The sequence below is a fragment of the Lissotriton vulgaris genome, chromosome 11 (assembly GCF_964263255.1).
Source record: "Lissotriton vulgaris chromosome 11, aLisVul1.2, whole genome shotgun sequence".
Classification (NCBI taxonomy): Eukaryota; Metazoa; Chordata; class Amphibia; order Caudata; family Salamandridae; genus Lissotriton; species Lissotriton vulgaris.
Window position 1 is genome coordinate 724,147,737 of NC_141699.1, and position 18,396 is coordinate 724,166,132.

The 18,396-nt window shown below is 47.2% G+C and overlaps 1 protein-coding gene across 2 annotated transcripts in view; it reads right to left on the reverse strand.

Moving 5' to 3' along the window:
• Positions 1-18,396, reverse strand: part of LOC147683385 (glypican-5-like) — a 1,567,690-nt gene that overhangs the window by 1,143,298 nt on the left and 405,996 nt on the right. For both annotated transcript variants that reach the window (XM_086943808.1, XM_086943807.1), the window contains exon 2: positions 3,291-3,452. In XM_086943808.1, the coding sequence (XP_086799934.1) occupies positions 3,291-3,452 (162 nt within the window). The remainder of the gene's footprint in view (positions 1-3,290; positions 3,453-18,396) is intronic.

The following is an 18,396-nucleotide window of genomic DNA, read 5'->3' on the forward strand; positions in this document are numbered from 1 at the left end:
CATTGTATCTGCTTACACAGAAGGCATGCTGCTGTATGTCAGGGAGCCGCGATCTAACCTGACACTGATAATAAAGTAAGTGTTGAGGTTTGGGGGTGTTTCTGACTTGAAAATGTATTGGGTTAAATCTATTGTATTCCCGCTGATCCTGTCTACAAAGCAAGTCGCCAAGGACTTCCACCTACAGTGGTCCACAGTCCCGGTGCGATATCTTGGGACACAAATCCACACCAAATCAGAATTAGTAATCAGTGATAATTATGGCAGGCCGATTGTGAAATTAATAATAATAATAATAATAATAAAAACATTTATTAAGCGCCTGAATACACTACAACAGTGCGTCTCCGCGCTAGGATGCATTCCTACTAGAATAAAAGGCAGGATCATCAGCTGCCCAGGGAAACGAAAGAACAAAGGGGGGGGGGGAAATACTAAGAAGATGTTACAGTACAGGGAACAGATAGGTTTTAAGTTTCTGACGGAACCTCGTTTCCGACGGTTCCATTCGGAGCTCCATAGGAAGATCATTCCACTGCTTACTTGCCAAGAACCTGAAAGAGCGCCCACCCATCGTGATTTATGTATGCGGGGGACCAGGAACTGCATACTGCCCATAGATCTCAAAAGGCGATTCGGGCGATATATGTTAAGTAACCTATGCAGAATTAGAAGAAGATATTGACCGCTGGATTCTCCTTCCCTTGTCCCTGATGGGACGTATCTCGCTAATGAAGATGGTGGTCTTGCCTAGATGTCTATTTCTCTTCCTACACATTCCCATGGTTCTCCCCAAACACAAATTTTAGATCCTACGCTCGCTAATGGTGTGATTGGCCAGGGCGGGTAAGCAGCCAAAAGTTAAATGAGATACTCTCCCACTTCCCTATTCAATGGGTGGATTGGGAGCCCCAGATCTAGAATTATATCACAGAATTGCTCAGAGCTCATACGCACATTTTTGGGTGCATGGGCCGCAGGATCTCCCACATCTGTATTTCGCATGGGTAGCGGTCAAACCAGACCCTCTCCCTCAGAGACTGTGCTGTAATCCGATCAGACGACATAGCATACTTGACGTGGTCAATTCAACAGTCCATGCTTGCCATTATTGATCATTATTTGTACTGCTAAAGTCCCCGCTACTGCCTGTGGAGTGGTGTCACTGGCTTTCAATGCGTGTGGAGAGGGAGACGGTGTAGGCTTTACGATCCATTAACATTTCAACTATGGGTTATCTATTCACAGAGGGTAGGGCTCACACATGCGATGAGGTAGCAGCAGAGGGGTAGGACTTCACTGCACTCTCACAATTCCATTTCTTCAGGGTAAGACATGCTCTGCAGGCACTTTTGAGAGGCGATCTACAGGAACCACTTGAATTACTTACCCCTTACCCTCACATACTTGCTTCACGCCAAATCCCCCCAAAATTGTAAATCTAATTTATTTGGAATATCACATGAATTTAGAAGAACCCAGTATAGTAAATCCAGTTTAGACTGGCAGGGTGATCTAGGGGTAACAATAGATGATGATAAATAGAGATACCGCTGTGAGGTCACACAGAAGGTCTCAATAAATGGCAGACACAGACTCATACATTTTAAATTCCTAAACAGAGTATACTACACACCAGAGAAACTAATGCGATATTGCTTGAAGGACTCAGCCAGGTGTGATCGATGAGGAGAGGACCCTGCGGGCTTTCTTCATATCGCCTGGCATTGTCCTCAGATTGCTGAGTTCTGGTGTCAACTACTCCAGAGGCTTAACGAGATCACTGGTCTTTTGCTTGCCCCAGATCCCCTGCTGGCACTGTTGGGTTACACTAGGGAGTTTCAGAGAGATGTCCGTAAATTAATGGCATTGGGGCTACTTCTCGCTAAATGCAGAGGAGCAATGCGGTGGGCTCAGGGGCTGTTCCTACGGTTTCAGAATGGTCTAAAGATATGTTGGACTTTAATACACAGTCTCAGTTGTATAATGAACTGTTACGCCCTCAGAGTCACCCTAGGAGCTTTTGGGGACTTTATGCACAATTCCTTACTGAAGAAGAAGTGGAGGTGGCAGAGGAGGAGCATTAAGATTCCATGCATGCTGTAGGTAGATTGTGTCCTCTGCCACCTAGAACAGGAGGTACGCTGCAGGAGGTATATACATATGTACAGGCAAACACACACTTCTAAACATATTGTGACTTGTATTTTGTATGCCGCTAATTATAGTGTGCAAGCGTTGTCTCTTCCTACTGTTTTAAGATGTACAACTGAGAAGTTTCCTCTTGCTGCCCTCTGTACTTCATGTGTGTTATACTCTTCTAAAAGTTATCGCTTTCTGCAAATATGTAATGTTTTACGGTGGAACATTTAAATACAATGTACAATAAAAAATGAAAAAAGTAGGGATTTCATGGTAGTTCCCAGGTGTTAGGTGGAGAGAAGTTTCTTTATATGGAACAAACACTCTACAACATCAACGACACTCTAAAACTGCTCACCTCAAATATCTGTTTTATCAGCATAGCTTTAAAGCATATGATTAGCATAGTGCCATACCTGCTGAGCTAGGAAAGTGAAAAGCTCTTTACCATTTTGGCAACAAAGTCTTTAAGCATAGTTAATTAGCTGGTGCCACCCACACCGACCTTAAAACTTGCAAAAGCCTTTTAACAATTGGATTGATAAAATACCTTCAAAGGCAACTGGGAATGAATAAGAGCAGTCTCTGACTTGTGGGTAGGGAACTCTGCATTTTGGGAACTACCCAAAGCTGTGTTTCTTTGGCGAACTCTAATAAGAGTGAAACACGTGTCAGGGACTGACTTTATTCATCCCTTGTGGGCTTGGATGGTATTCAGGCTAGCCAATTGTGAGATGGACATATTTCAGAGGTATAAGACATCACTGTGACAGACAGTAAAAAAAACATGTAGCTATAACCTCATAGAGATCCAGGTAGGCAGTCCAGAAAGCAAAGGCACACTACAGAGAAAAGAGTTGGAAAATCCAAGATATTAAGTCAATTCGATAGTTTCAAATAGGCCCGCATTTGAAATTATTCAGAGAGACCATCAGGGTTGGAGCAAATTCAGCTCCATACCCAGAGCCAGCTACATATCACATTTACTAGACATGTTGCTTAAAGTTCTCCAGCCGCGTGGTTATTGAGATATATCAGATTATTGTCAACTTTCCAGAATTTCCTTTTAGCCCAATGGCTTCCCAATGGCTGCACCCATAACGTATCTTGAGACAGTCCTTAGAGGGCTAATAACGTTATTTTCTTACCTTGAAATTCAGTGATGTGATCAACAATCAAAAACTTGAGCTCAAAGTTCAGTGACCGTATGCCCTGAACGAGTTCCCTCCGAACAGCTGCTTGATAGAACTCTTCCATTTTTTTGGTGCAGCAGGTAGGTGCTGTCAGATGACATATCTGAAGATCTGACTCTGTTGGAAAAACACAAATCACCAAGAAAGGTTATTTAATATGTGAAAAGTAAGGAGCATTCTTAAGTGTGGTTTACTGTTAGCTGTTGATTCAAGAACTGTTAACAGTAGTAAAGCAACAAATAGTAGTGTAGTGTGCATGGTATGTGGATGATGCAGTTGGTCTGGTACACAGAGGTGCTACAACAAACATTGGCAAAGATAATAGGTTTGTGTTTTGTAAAGTGCATGCACAAAATCACACATAGGACATGCACCCATACTTAGACCATCACCTCTACAACTGTCAATTCTTAAAAGTTCAACAGATCTGCAGACACAAATGCCGCAGGGCAACAATAATATAGAACCCTGTGTGGCAGCAGAGAGAGTGTGATCTGTGCATCAGAAGAGCACAGACTGATGCACATCAGACACGGGTGAAGTGAGGTAGAGGGGATAGCTGTGGTTTGTCCCCTTTGATCACTGTTTATTCATTTCAGTAGAGTACTGGGTGGGTGATGAGCGTCAGATGTGCAATGCGTGTAGTAGCTCAGGGGAGCAGCAGCTGATAGACCTCACAATAGAACTTGTGAAAACACTTTGTACTGAAACTCCAAGAAGCACTGTGGGCCTTATTTACGAGGTCCCAGAGGCATAGCTACTTTACGTGGCCTTGTAAAGATGTGCCCATGTCACACAGAACGTTGCGTGAAAGAGGTGTTTCATGGGTGTTGCTGTGGGTGTTCCCACGCAACAACACCCATGGAGCTGAAGCATTCCCAGATGAGAATGCATCGGATTCCTACTCCTCCCCAGGCAAGGCGTAGGAGTGGTGCAACAAGGAGAAATATTTTTTCTCCGCTTTCTATGTGTGCTGCATTCTGCAAAGAAAAAGGAAAATGCCATCAGTTATTGTTTGTGTGCAGGAAGGTGTCCCTTCTTGCACAAAAACAATCTTCCCGGCAACGCGTGCACCCTTGCAACATGTAGCAAAAGTTTCTTCATTGGTGCACGGCTGCTGTTAGTGCACTGGCGAGAGGGATAGGAATGCACCATATCTCGTAGATACGGTGCATTCCTGCCCCTTTCTTTTGATGCACAGCAGCACAGCAGGAAGGCCTGTTGCACTGGAGGTCATCAAAAGTTTGTAAATGAGGCCCTTGTGCTGAACATCAAGGGAGACTTGGGTATTTTGCATGAGGTGGTGGATGCTGTGCAGCTCGTGAGCACATGATGATGAAAACTTTGTGCATTTTAAGGTGACACATAGGCAAGTACAAAAGATGGATCATGCCACTTGCACTTTTGTGGTTTTTTGTGACGTGACAAGCAAAATCCTCAATTTTCGGCAAATTACTATTAGTGAACTGTGATTTTATTCCTATAAATATTACAGCAAAATAATGCAGTGTTCGCAGGGCCAAATAGATAGACTGGGGTTAAGGTGTCACACATGACATGGGACCATGGGAGCTGTAGATATTAATGGATCTTTAATAAGTAAAAAGTGTATATTTCATCCCCATAGCATGTGATTTTTTTGCCGCTTCAAAACACTCTGTTTTTGTTATGCTTCATTCCGAACAAAAACAATCTTTTCAATACAAATTTCGCATTTTTGCACTTACTGTATTCCAGTGGTTAATTTGTAACAAAACTATAAGAGCCAGGGCCCTCGTCAGGAGTCCAGTGCAGCCTTAACCACCCTGTGCCACTATTAGCTCTGCCAATGACAACCCACAAAACTACTAACCATCACACTCCAACAAGTGTGACCATTCAGAAAATTCCAGGCCATCCAACACAAGAACACTAGCTTGCGTGCAGGTTTTGTCATTTTAATATATATTGAGGTATTAAACAAGTGTTGTGCTTATCTATGAATTTGACAAACAGCGTTGCCATGTGGCAGACTGTCATAAGTCACATACAGCCTGATTCATGAAAACCGGAATCTGCGATTCTCAATTTGCGAAAAACTGCGAATCGCAATTGAGAAATCGCAGAACGGAATTCATGATGTTTTGCGATAAAAAAAAGCGATTCGCACGCGGCCGCAAAAGCCATTTGCGATTATCGATAATCGCAGAAAAATTGCAATTTCCGGCTACATCCGTGTCGGGATTGCGATATCGCAAAAAGCGATATCGCTAATTGTGAGATTGCAAAAAGCGAGATCGCAAAATCGAGAGATTGGGAAAACGGGAAGTCGCATTTCGAGCACAGTCATGACATCACAACCAGGAAGCAGCCAGTTCCCACCCCCATTCACCACAGTGAGGCAGACCTCGAGTCAGCAACTGGGAGAGCTCCTGCAATTCTGTTTGGATTTCTACTCTGAAACTACAGTGCAGCAACGTCTGAGGATGCAGTTCCTGGGCCCAGCAACACCACAGGGCGGAAGAGAAAGTTAAAATTCTCCGAGCAGGAGCGGGAGCGGGAGCATTTAATAGAAGGGGTGGTGGCCAACCACTCCAAACTGTTTGGGAAGGACTCTAGGAGGGTGCCGGAGCAGGAAAAAGGCAGGATCTGGCAGGGTATTGCGTCCACGGTGAACTCTGTGGGTGTGGCTGATAGGTCACTGGACGAACTTAAAAAACGCTGGTACGACCGCCGAGGTCGTGCCAAAGATAAGGTGGCTGAGAGGCTTGGAGAGTCATCGGGCACTGGAGGGGGAGGACCTACAGTCCCTCCAAACATCCCCTTGGAGGACCAAGTAGAAGACACGCTGGAGACTGAGGCGTGCATCGGAGTGACTTGCCTGGACTCATCCCGCCCCACCCAAGACATCCAAGGTAAGTGGCATGCGACTGCGACCCTGTCCCCTATGAATGTCCATGACCATATAGCCTCCAATAATGTTCCATAGTCATGCCATCGTTGCACATCAGGTAATGCCCTGAAGCATTGTGGGACATGTAGTGTGGCCACAATGTAGAAGTACCGCAATGCAGCCAGACAGGTTCCAAAGTACGCAAAGCCATAGCCCGTCAGGGAATGTCACCCAGCATGCATGTAGCAACTGCACGTGTGACAGATACATGCAACTAATGAACGTCCACTTCCCCTCACAGGTGGCGCAGACAGTAGCGACAGCGAGAGGCCGCAAATAGATGAGGAGGCACAGGATGAGGAGGAGGTGCCGCCACATACACAGCCACCAGCCCCTGCCGCAGCAACAACTCCTGCAGCCAGGCCCGCAGCCAGGCCCACAACTAGTGTGCCCCCAGCCTCTGGCGCAGCAACTACTCCCGCAGCCAGGCCCACAACTAGTGTGCCCCAGCCTCTGGCGCAGCAACTACTGCCGCAGCCAGGCCCACAACTAGTGTGCCCCCAGCCTCTGCCGCACCAGCAACGCCTGCCGTGACACCACCAGCAGCTGGTGCTTCAACATCAGGGCCCGCGACAGCGGCAACACAGCGGCCACCCACTGTGTCAGGCCAGCAGAGCAGGCGTGGCAGGTCTCGCCTGCAGACCAATGCACCTATCATCAGGAGGGGGAATGGACAGCGGCTGGCGAGAATGAGCGTGGAAAGACGCATGCTCCGTATACATCAGCTGCAGGCACGCCGGCAAGGTGCCATACAGCTACAGCTGTACAACATTGGGCGCAATGTGGCCGGAGTGGGGGACCGGATGGACCTCATGACGGCAGCCATGGCAGGTGTGGGGGAGGGAATGGCCCGCATGACTGCAGCCATGGAGGCCAACAGTGCTGCAATTACATCGCCGCGCAACGCAGCACGCCGCCGCCACCGTCAGCTATTGACCCGGGTCACGGCCTACACCAGGTCCAATTATGTTGTAGGCAATGCCACCTCACAGTTATCGCAGCGGTCCCTTGCGCAGCAGCTCATCCAGTGCTGCGAGGATGTGGCCAGGGTCCTTGAGCACCTGACCACTGCTGTGACAGCACAACACCCTCCTGCTGTACCTGCCACTGTTGGGGGTGATGATGCCAGTGAGGGGACATCGAGTGTGAGCAGCCACTCTGCCTCACACGTAGGGGCACTCAGGCGCAGCACCTGGCCCACTGCAGGTACACGTGCCTTGGATGAGGATGAGCCGCAGAGGCGCTTGGGTGGTACGCGCAGGAGGTGCACATGACTTGATAGGACTATTACAGGCACAGGCTGAGTATAAGCCTGCCCTGTCCTTTCACACAGCAGTATGCTGAAATACTGTTAGCAATGTGAACATTTAAACTGGTACCATTATTGTGAATGAAACAATAATATTTAATTTTGCAGCACACATTGGCGTTGTGTCATTATTACATTTTGCATGCATTTGTGATTTGTGGGGTGAGGGTAGAGGGTGCACTAGAAACTGTTCATTGTGATGTGGTTGCGACGTCTGTGGCCTTCAGCTGGGTTCTCCCCGCGTGCATGGCGCACATGTGCAGGTGGCCGGTCGTCCCCTTCCGATTCACTGCCAGAGATGTCGACAGGTATCCGGCGCTTGGTAGCAATGTTGTGTAGGATAGCACACACAGCCACAATGCGGCAGCACACTTCAGGACTGTAGTACATGGCCCCATCTGTCTTGTGAAGTATGCGGAATCTGCTCTTCAGTAGGCCAAAAGTTCTCTCTATGCAATTCCTTGTGCGTATGTGTGATACGTTGTAACGCCGTTGCTGTGGTGTAGCAGGGTTGAGGTATGGGGTGAGGAGGTATTCACGCAGGGCGTAGCCACTGTCACCTGAATGAGAGGAGCAGAGGGTGAGTGCCAGTGCAGCGCAGCTAGTCATTCGCAATGTGTCATTGAGGGCAAAGTGTACTTACCAAGTAGGTGTCCTCCCTGAAGTCTCCCCTGACCAGTCGTGTGTGGAGGCCGCTGTGCCAGAATATGAATGAGTCATGTGTACTCCCCGGGTACTGTGCCACTATGTCCGTGATGTATGTCTTTGCATTGCAGACCATCTGGATGTTGAGGGAGTGGTAGGACTTGCGATTGCGGTACATGTACTCCGTTCCAGCAGGTGGGCAAATGTGGACGTGGGTACAGTCAATGCATCCTATCACGTGTGGGAAACGGGCAACATGGTAGAATTGTAGCTTGGTCTCATCCAATTCCTGTTGGCTGGTGGGAAATTTGATGTGGTGGTGTAGCTGGGTCAGCATTGCGTCAAGGAACCTACGTAGGCAGCGGGACATGGTGGGCTGGGATATCCCCCCAGCTACCGCAACTATCCCCTGGAAGCTCCCAGAGGCCAGGAGGTGCAGGCTACACAATACCTGGACATGTGTTGGGACTGCATTGGTCCACCTTGTTGGGTGCTGCATCAGGGGGTCAAGGTCCTGTATTAGCTTGATGATCATAGCCCCATTGAGCAGGTACTTTGCGTATATTTGCTCTCTGGTCTGGCCCAGCAGGGTGACCCGCTGGCGGAATATCCTCTCCTGGATTCTGCATCTCCTCCTTGCTGCTCACTGTAGCCTTCGCCGCCTGACCACCATCTACATTCCTGGCATGGTGAGACTCCTTCTGCTGATGCTGCTTCCCCTTAAGTGTGTTTGGTCAGGCCTGCACCAGTTACTGATTGGCCAACTGTTTTTCAAAAAAAAATTTCCTATGGGTTTGATGGTTACCACCTGCTTTGGGTTGTCCTTAAATTGCGCCTCGCAAAATGCGATTTTTGGCTTTTTCGCTATTAGCGATTTTTCATGAATACCGATTGCGAGTAATGTGCGATTTCGCGATTATTTTCGCAGAATCCGTGCTTTCTCGCTATTTCCGATTCGCAATTGGTATCCTGTCGGCATTCTGCGAATATGTTTGCGTTTTCGCAAATCTGTGTTTGCGAATTCGCATATTTAATGGTGAATTCCGATTATGGGAATTGCGCCCGCGATAGCATTTTCGCATCTATTGCGGGCGCAATTTTGCTTCATGAATCAGGCTGTTAGGTTCAGTACCAAGCATCAAAAAGCACCTGCTCAAATTCCGCACTGCTGTGTTCCTCTCAGACTTTCAATGACCATTTCAAAATGTCATTAGGAATGTGTTATGTAAGCATGAAGGCTATGCAGAGTTATTATATATCATCAATCGTTTTCTTGATTTGCGAGTACTATACCATTGTGCTTTGTTGTTAAATGTTTATAATGTACGCTAGGGACATAATTGAGAAAAGGTGCCACAAAGTATTGAAAAAAGTAGGCATTGTTTAGAATGATTTCGCCCTGCAGGTATTTTCCACTTTTTAGCTGTGTTTACTTTTCTTTTCAAAACAATGGTTCTTATGTTTTACATTTTCTTAACCCTTTCCTTGCTGCCGTCGGCCATTGGCCGACGGCAGCACTACCTTCCCAGTGTTGCCGTCGGCCAATGGCCGATGCGGCCCCGCCCGCGCATGGAAACGCCCGCACCGCGGCGGAATTACCGCCATGGCTAACGGGTTAAAAGGCAACAATAACCTGCATCTGTTACTTTGTACCTCATTACGAAAAGCCCAGTAGTTGGTGTGATATTTATTGCACTTGATATAATCTAACTCGGCAGAGTCAGAATTTGTCAGGTGCGTAAAATATCACCCATGTACGAGTTTCTGGGGAATAACATGCAGATTTTGCTGCATATAACACCAAAATCTTCATGTTACAGTAAATATTGAGTATTTTCCCCCAATAAACATCAGTGCATTTTCCTTGTTTGCATCCAGTGCACCTTTTAAAAGGTGCACCCGGCGCAAACAAGGACAAGGAACTGTATTAGGATGAATGTGCTGCCCCAGGCAGCTGCAAACTCGCACTATCCTTGGGACAGCACATTCACGTGAAAAACCCGAGCAGCTGCTTTAAAGCCGCACCATGTTTCACAGAGCAGGCGGGAACCCTCCTGCAGTATGAAAGGAGATTAGAGTTCCCTTTGCAGGCTGGAGCATGAATGACTGCACCTGCATACAATGGGATGTCAGGGGGGTCCATGGGACCCCCTTTCTCCCCTCCAGAGGGCTGTCATTATGGGGCACACTGGCTTTTAGATGGCGCACTGTCAGTGCACCCCCTGACAGCTTTGTTGCCTCTGCGCCCGGGTCTATAATACAGCGCGGGAACAGAGGTAAAGGGATTCCCTCATTAACATTTGGACTCATTTGCATGGGGCCACGCCCACATGCAAAGGAGGGAATGCTGGTGATAGCGTTGGCGATTTATGTGCGTTCGCTCTATTAGTATTACACAAGGGGACGCATAAGCATCTGTAACCCATTCTGTAAAACCAAAATATCCCAGGGGCGTGCAAAGCGGGTACAAACGCCCTTTGCGACCTCCAGGCACTACTGTAATACAGCCCTGGGAGGATTAGTATGCGATATATATCACAAAACTCATAATTGCTATATGTGTGGTAACCCCAAGGGGATTCAGTACTGCACTGCGACCCTTATTTCCATTCATCTCAAAAAGGGCTCGTCTTTAGATTTCCTTTCATAAACCAAAACATAAAAAGAGTCGCATTAGGTATTTTCAAATACCTTTAACTCTTTGGGGCCATACCTATTGTCAGGATTGACTTTAAGGGGTTGTGGAATGTGCCGCTGCACTGGTTGTCAAGCTGGGGAGGGGTGGGCGTATGGGCCGCTGGGAAGGTGTCACACTGGGTGTGACGAACGCTAAAACTGGTACTGCCTAGGGAGGGTACTACTGGGAAGATACAACAAAGCAGGCACCAGCAGAGAACCCACGCCACCTTTCACCTTTGCAGTGAAGAGACATCTCCACTTGTAGCCCGCTTTGCCACTTTTTCAAATACTTTTATCGGAAGGAAAACATCAAAACTCCTCATGAAATGTAAGGCCACAACATCCCTGATCAGTCTGACCACCAACTCAGTAACATATTACACCTCATTTCCTACTTGGAATAATTGCTACTGTGAAGCGCCGCAAAATTACAAATACCTCATCGAAGTTGTGTAATGTAGACAACAATTTTGTGCATCTCACAAATTGTGATATTTATTGGAAAATTAATTTTTGTGGGGGAAATATCTCCCAAAACGTTGCAGGACAACTCTCCAGCTAAAAGCGCCGTTTTTCCGTTTTGTTTCTCCCAAAAAACGTGCTTTAAACAGACATTTTTATCTGCTTTTTTGAAAAAAACTCTGGCAGCAGTTTGAAAGTTTTACGCAAAGCTCGCAAAGAAAAAAAAACACTTGACTAAATACCGATATGAGATGTGTGACTCCACCCACCTCTAAATAACCCATGGCTTGTTGTGGGTCCCACCCAAGAAGCTGATTGCCCCAAACTAGATTATATCATGTTGTCAATAGCTTCCAGTCCAGCCACACCCCTTCGGTTAGGTGGAATTCCCTGGAAGGGGCACTTCTCCTTAATCTGTCATATCAGTAGATCATGGCGTGACTGTCAATTGACCCACAGGTCAGGACTTCAGGGACAGATTTTGTCAAATGCACTTTTTATGTCTTTCGCTTTCTAGTAGGCGTGCCTAAATTGAGATGTTTAATTAAATCTAAGCATCGGCGAACCAACTACAGGTACAAGTATTCTACAGCAGAAAATAAACACAATATGGTATGTAATCACTGTGTTATGTCTCACCGACCTGAAGCTTCCTGCTTCTCAAAAGAACAACAATTCATACATGTTTAAGGGATGCCATTTAAACTATACAAACAGGTAAAATAAACCAAAGCAATCCAACCCTGCAGCACCCAGACAAACCTCCACTATTCTCTGTCCTGTCACCAGACTATTACATCTTGTGGTAGTTTTCTCTGCTCCTATCACCCAGCCACCAGCCGCATCCTTGACCCCACTCTCATCTGAATCAGTATGTACAACTTGGAGGTGGTGACCCAGGACGTCTTTAACAATAGTGGCTTCTACAGGCTGATAATCTGAGTCAACATGTCTCTAGACTCTGGAGTCTGTCCAGCCATGGCACTATTCTTGAGGTTTCTATTTCAGCCAGTTTAAGATTATGCATTTGTTGGATGCTATTGCAAGTGCCTTTGAAATGTATTTGCTCCACAACTCTTCAATAAGCAGACGTGATCTGATCATGATGCGTTGTATGACCTAATATTACAAAATAGCTTTGAGAGTTAGCCTTGTGAGTCCAAGGGCCAGAATATGAGTATGGCAGACCTGGAGCAGGCTCCCATGTCTCCGCCCGCTCCAGGACCGCCAAACGGGATCGCTGCCAGATTACGAGTTTTTCGTGGTCTGGCTGACTGGTAGCATGGTGGTCTTGTGACGATACCTTTCAAAGGCACCTATATATGCCTTAGGAAGGCACCACCTCAGGACCGCCACAGCATGTATGCACACTGGGTGTCCAAAACGTGCCCCCTGCATGCACCCCCATGTATGGGGCACATCTGCCAGCAGCTTCATGGAGGAAGAACCTCTATGACACCGCTGGCGGTCCTGAAACTCATAATATGCATGGCGGTGCCACAGAGACATCACCAGCATATTGTGAGCCCCTGACCTTTGCGGGGCCACCAGGGAACGCGTTTCCATGGCAGTTGTAGTGGTGCAATAGCAGTCTGACAGTCAAAGTTGTAATATGGCGGTTGAATCGCTGGTGTGGTGGTGACTGGACAGCCATGGCTGTGCCCCCTCGAGTTTGGCGGTCCTCTGACAGCCAGACTCATAATCAAGAGTCTTCTATAGAATTAGGATGCAATCGAAAACTCTCAAAATGCAGGTCTATATGATCTAAATTTACCGGCACGCAGCAATGGGGCTTGGAGCCATTTGTTGGGATCCTCACAGAAGTGACAGAATAAACTGAAGTGTGTGATGCATTGTGCTGAGTAGTTGTCACAAGGACATTGAGATAACCATTTGTTCCACAAACCCTTCACCGGAAGGACAGCATGTAGTGTACCATATTGAACCTAAACCTTCTGATGAGGAATATGTGGTGAACATTTGATACAATGACATGGTGTGGCTTCATTATACTGGTGGTCATGTTCACTGTATAAGTGTGCATGGAGGATTTAAATGACTCTTTTATGCATTCCGCCTCAGTGCATTTATCAAAGACTAATGATTTCAGTGTGTGTCATTCGGGTGTCCCAATCATGTCAAAACCATATTTAATGTATTTGAACCAAGGAATTCGATAGGTATGCTCCTCAGCTAGGCATTCCACTCTAATGATGCTGCTACGTTTTCCTCTTTGAGCCCTGTCGATAACCAGAGTACTGGTGGCTGTCACTTGGTATAATCCTCCAAATAGGCAACCCATAATTCAGTGTGCCAAATATAGGGGCATATTTACAACAATGTGTCGGAGCACGGAGCTGTACTAAATATAGCTGGGAGATCTGTTGAGAACAGAGGGAAGTCTTTGAAGGAATACATTCCTAATTTGTTGCAGACCATTTCGAGCTCTATATGAACATAATTCAGCCCCATCAATTGCCCCACAGATGCATTTGCTCCTGTAGAGGACCAGCATCTTATTTAAGAGTTTTGAGCCTAATTGCTGGAAAACTGTTAGAAGGTGGTTCTGACACTATGGTCCGCCCGGATTTTTCGCTTTTTGAACACCTAATTGTTGAGCTTTTACTGTAGGGAGCCTCATAAGTTGGGACTCGCCCACAGGGAACTCAGGATGAAAGAGACTGGTGTCCCCCTTGCTTGACCAGGCCACTGTGCAGCAGCCGGAGTAAGGGACACCAGGCTGGTTACATGCAGACCCAGGTGTACATGCATGTGCACACGTGTAGGGGCTGCACAGGGTAGATTTCTAGCATGCACAGTCCAGGAGCAGCTACAGAGTGAATGGTGTGGCAGGACTTATGCAGAATTGAGTGGTGTGACATGGAATAGGCTTTATACACTGGGAAGGAACATGCCAGGGAAAGTCAGTGTGTTTTATTGTTTTTCACTTTATTATTCCCCTATAGGGGTGTGGAGCCCATGGGCTAGAGTAACTTTCATAAGGCCTACAGATTCCAAACACGCACTAAAGTCCACTGTAACGGATGTGAGAAAGAGTATTCTGCAGAGTCCAAAGTCATATTTGTACTGCTTTTGGGTCATCCAGAGCGGTCATATGTGTGGTCTGCTGAGGCAGAAGGTGCTGGAGCCTGGCGCAATGGGCAGTTGGAAGGAGGAACCCCCTGACTGTTCCCGAATCCTGAACAGCACCAGGAGAAGAGTCCAGGACCAGTGCACAGAAGCAGGGGCCTCTGCGCAGGGAGAAGAGAGGCCCAGGAGGAGAGCCAGGTGAAAGGCTGGTGCAGGGAGTCAGTGAAGACAGCTCCCTGCTGAATCCCCCCTCCTTGAGACAATGAGGGTGAAGGAAAGTTCTCCCAGTGGCTAAGGGGCACCACCAGGAGCAAGAGGGCACAAATAAAGAGAAGATCGGACCCCTGGGGGCTGAGATATGCCCCCAGAAGGTAGGCGACCTTTGACCCTTGATTGGATCGACGACGAAGCACGTGGGGCTCCGCCGCCGGTCTGGAATGGGCCCCCGGGGTGGGTCAGGTCCCAGGGGCTTCCCCCCCAAAGAAGACAATTTGGGGTGCGCCATTGCGCACCCCATGAAATTGCCCCCGCGGTGTGCCAGGAGCCTATCTGGCCCCTGCTGAAACCAAAGCTGGAGAGCGCCAATGCGTTCCCCGTAAAGAAGGGGGAGGGGCCCGGGATCCCAACTACGGGCCCCATGCATGGCTCCCGCAGCAGCACACGAGGGTGCTGGCCGGGCAGGGAGCCGGCGGGGGTATTCAGGGGTAGGCTGCCCTTCACCCAGGACAGCGTGCAGGGGTCCCGGGTGTGACCGGGACCCCCAAAACAAAGGAGTCAGTGCCTGGGGCCCGGGTGGGACCAGGCCCCCCAATAAGCCGCAGGAGCGGCCGAGGTGTGCTCCCCGGGCCGCATAAACCTCACCTTGGGGTCCAGGTGGGACCGGGCGCCACGGAAGAGCGAAGGTGGCATGAAGCGCCATAAAGGTGATCGCCGCTCTCTACCCGGCACAGCGGAAGAGCCGCTGCTCAAATATTCATAGAGTGAATTAGCTGAAGCGCTCCACAATGCCTTGCAAGGCATATGGAAATCGATTGTTTTTGTGCCTGGTGGCCCCCAGAGGAGGGAGCTCACCCTCATTTTTAAAAAGTTGCTAGGGGAGCTGCTGGAGAAGCATAGTTTTCCCCAGCACGAAGAGGAGTCCCCCCCTAAGTCACATGGGGACTTGAAAAGAATAACCCCTCAAGGGCTCAGCCAGCATTTAACACCTTCTGGGCTGGAACTTTTGTTCTACATCTGAGTGTGTATTGAGAAGGGCATCAAGGAGTGAAGGGCTGAGTTGGGGATGTCTGGAGAAGGGAATCTCCTGGAGGTGAAGAGGTGTAATTGCACTTGTAGTGTGTTACTAATGTTATTTCTTTCAGAGGGACTAAAGCTTGAAGACTGAAGTTCACGTGTCTAATGTGAAGTACTTGATAAAGATGACGTCATAAGCAAAGTGGGGTTATGTTGCCAGACACTCCTGCTAGGGTGTCTGGCTGTATATGCGTACTCCTGTGATTTAATCTGTGATGCCTTATGGGGCTGTAATTGCAATGCATTCTAATGATACACAAAGCTGAAGAGTACTGTTATTCTGGAGTGATGCTTAAACATATATTCTTGCTGCTGTGCTTAGGTGAGGAACCCAGACTGCTAGCCCTTAAGATGTAGAGGTGTGTACTTCATGGTCAGTAGGAAATGCTAGGTCAGGGTTGTGTGTCCCCAAGGCAGGGTTACCTATTTTAAATGCTGGTTGACATAATCGGGGGGGGGGTCGCCAATGGGATGGTGCCAGTGCGCAGGGCCCTCGCTCCAGTTTATGTTCAACTAATTGCATTGGGGGCAGGATGATGTGTATACATGGGAGTGGTGGTACTAGACCCCACCCTCCCTGAGGGAGGGGTGGAGATGTTATGCAATGTCACAAAGTATTTCCAACAGCTTATGTATATTTGTAAATTGGTGCATAGTATTGAGTAGTGTGTGTGTTTAATAAATGTACTCTTACTTTTATAAAGCAAAGTACAGATTGGACAATCAATTAATGAGTGTTATTTTTGTGCACCTGCAAATGGCGATTACTAGCCCACACCACCACCCTTGAGTAAGCCTCAGACTGCTCTGCAATGCTACACTCTGAGAGTCAGGCGCTACAATTGGGTGTTTGGTTCCCAGTGAAGGACAAATGCAGTCATGTTATTTGTGCAGGCCTCACAGATGCTGCCTCGTTTTCCAACAAAAATCTAAAGGGTGCTAGTTCAATAGAGGGTCTTCTAGCATTACATATGTGATTCCAGCTTTTGACGGAACCAAAAAGGACCCCTAAATACTGAAAGGTATTAACCTTCTCTATTGGGGTTCCACGCTCAAAATGGTTCTTGGTTTATCTTTATCATTATCAGCAGATGTCAATGACAAAAAATGTCCTTTCAATGTCTAACCCTTTCTCTTCTGATTGATGTATTGTCTTTTTTCACTATATAAAATAAGGTCTGCCTCATAGAAGCCTTCACCCAACTGTTGTCTTCATCTTCCGTGCTTCTCTCCTGTTGTCAATTAAATCACCACCTATCCTACACTGAAACTTTGCTCGAACTGTCTCACCTTTTCCCAAATCTTAAGCAGGTCACTATTACCTACAGCAGTAGCCATAAATAGTTTTCCCTTGATGGATTCATGGATCACATTGTTTTCTTTTTTCCATGCATGTGCTCCCATGCTTACCTTAAGCATGAGATTATATAATATCAGCCAGAGAGACTACATATCAGTAATTATGTTTACTGAGGTGGTGAGAGGGGAATATAAGCCTGATTGTCAGGATTTTATAGCAGAGACCTCGTACACTATCCAGAGACTTGTACTTTTAGTTAACAAGGCAACAGTGGCCACTCCTCTGCTAAGGAGGAGGAGAGTCACCCTACTGCTTTTATAGCAGTGAAAGGGAGAAATATAAAATGATAATACTGAAAGTTATTATCATTTTATTTTTAGTTGCTGCTGGGCTGGGTTAGGGTAGGGCAGGCTGGTGGCTCAGGGAGGAGGACTATGCACACTAAGTGCACATGACTGCTTGGACGACCCTTTTGTCCGGCCAGTCATGTGCCCTTTGCATATTCCCCACTAGTCTGTAATGGACAACCTAGTCAGGAATACGTACAGTCTCCCTGTCCTGATCTGAGCGCAGATCCACAGTGCTCACACCAATCAGAACGCTGAAATGCAGCATTGTGATTGGCTCTGGGGAGCCTGTGTGCCTCGGGTGCTTCCTGCAGCTTCTTCCAGACTGGAGTCAAGAAGAACAGAGAAGTGGAGGAGAGATGCGGCCCGCGGAAAAGGTAAGTGCATTTTTTTATATTATCAAACGCCCCCCCATAATTCCCCTGCCTGGCACCCCCATTCTGTTCTAGTAGCCACTGGAAGGCAAGGATCTAGGACTGGCATCAGAAACTGGATAATAAGTTCAAAGAATAACCATGAGGGTATGTAACTGCTTACACACACTCCAATCATCTAAATATTGATCCAGCAATACGGGCTATCGTACGTTACATTCAGTGTGATTTCCATATAATTCTACTGGAGAATTAGTAATACACTTGGGACCAGATGTACGAAGCATTTTATTGGTCGCAAATGGCAGTATTTAGCCATGTAAGGAAGGCAAAATGCGACTTTTTAACTTGTTACCGAATGGCATTTTGCTTTTGGATTCGGTATTAGGACAGGCTTTGTTTAGGGCATCCCTTCCTAATACCGAATAGCACTGGTATGTAGGAATGTGTTGTGACCGGGAATGCAGTTGCAAAACATTTGCAGTTACCACCAACTTCGCAAATGGGAAAGGGTCCCCAAGAGACCCCTTCCCTTTTGTGAATGTGGGTGAAAACATCTTTAAGAACAGGCAGTGCCTACTCTTAAAAAATTAAAAGAAAACTTTCCATTTTTATTTTTGGAATGCAGCC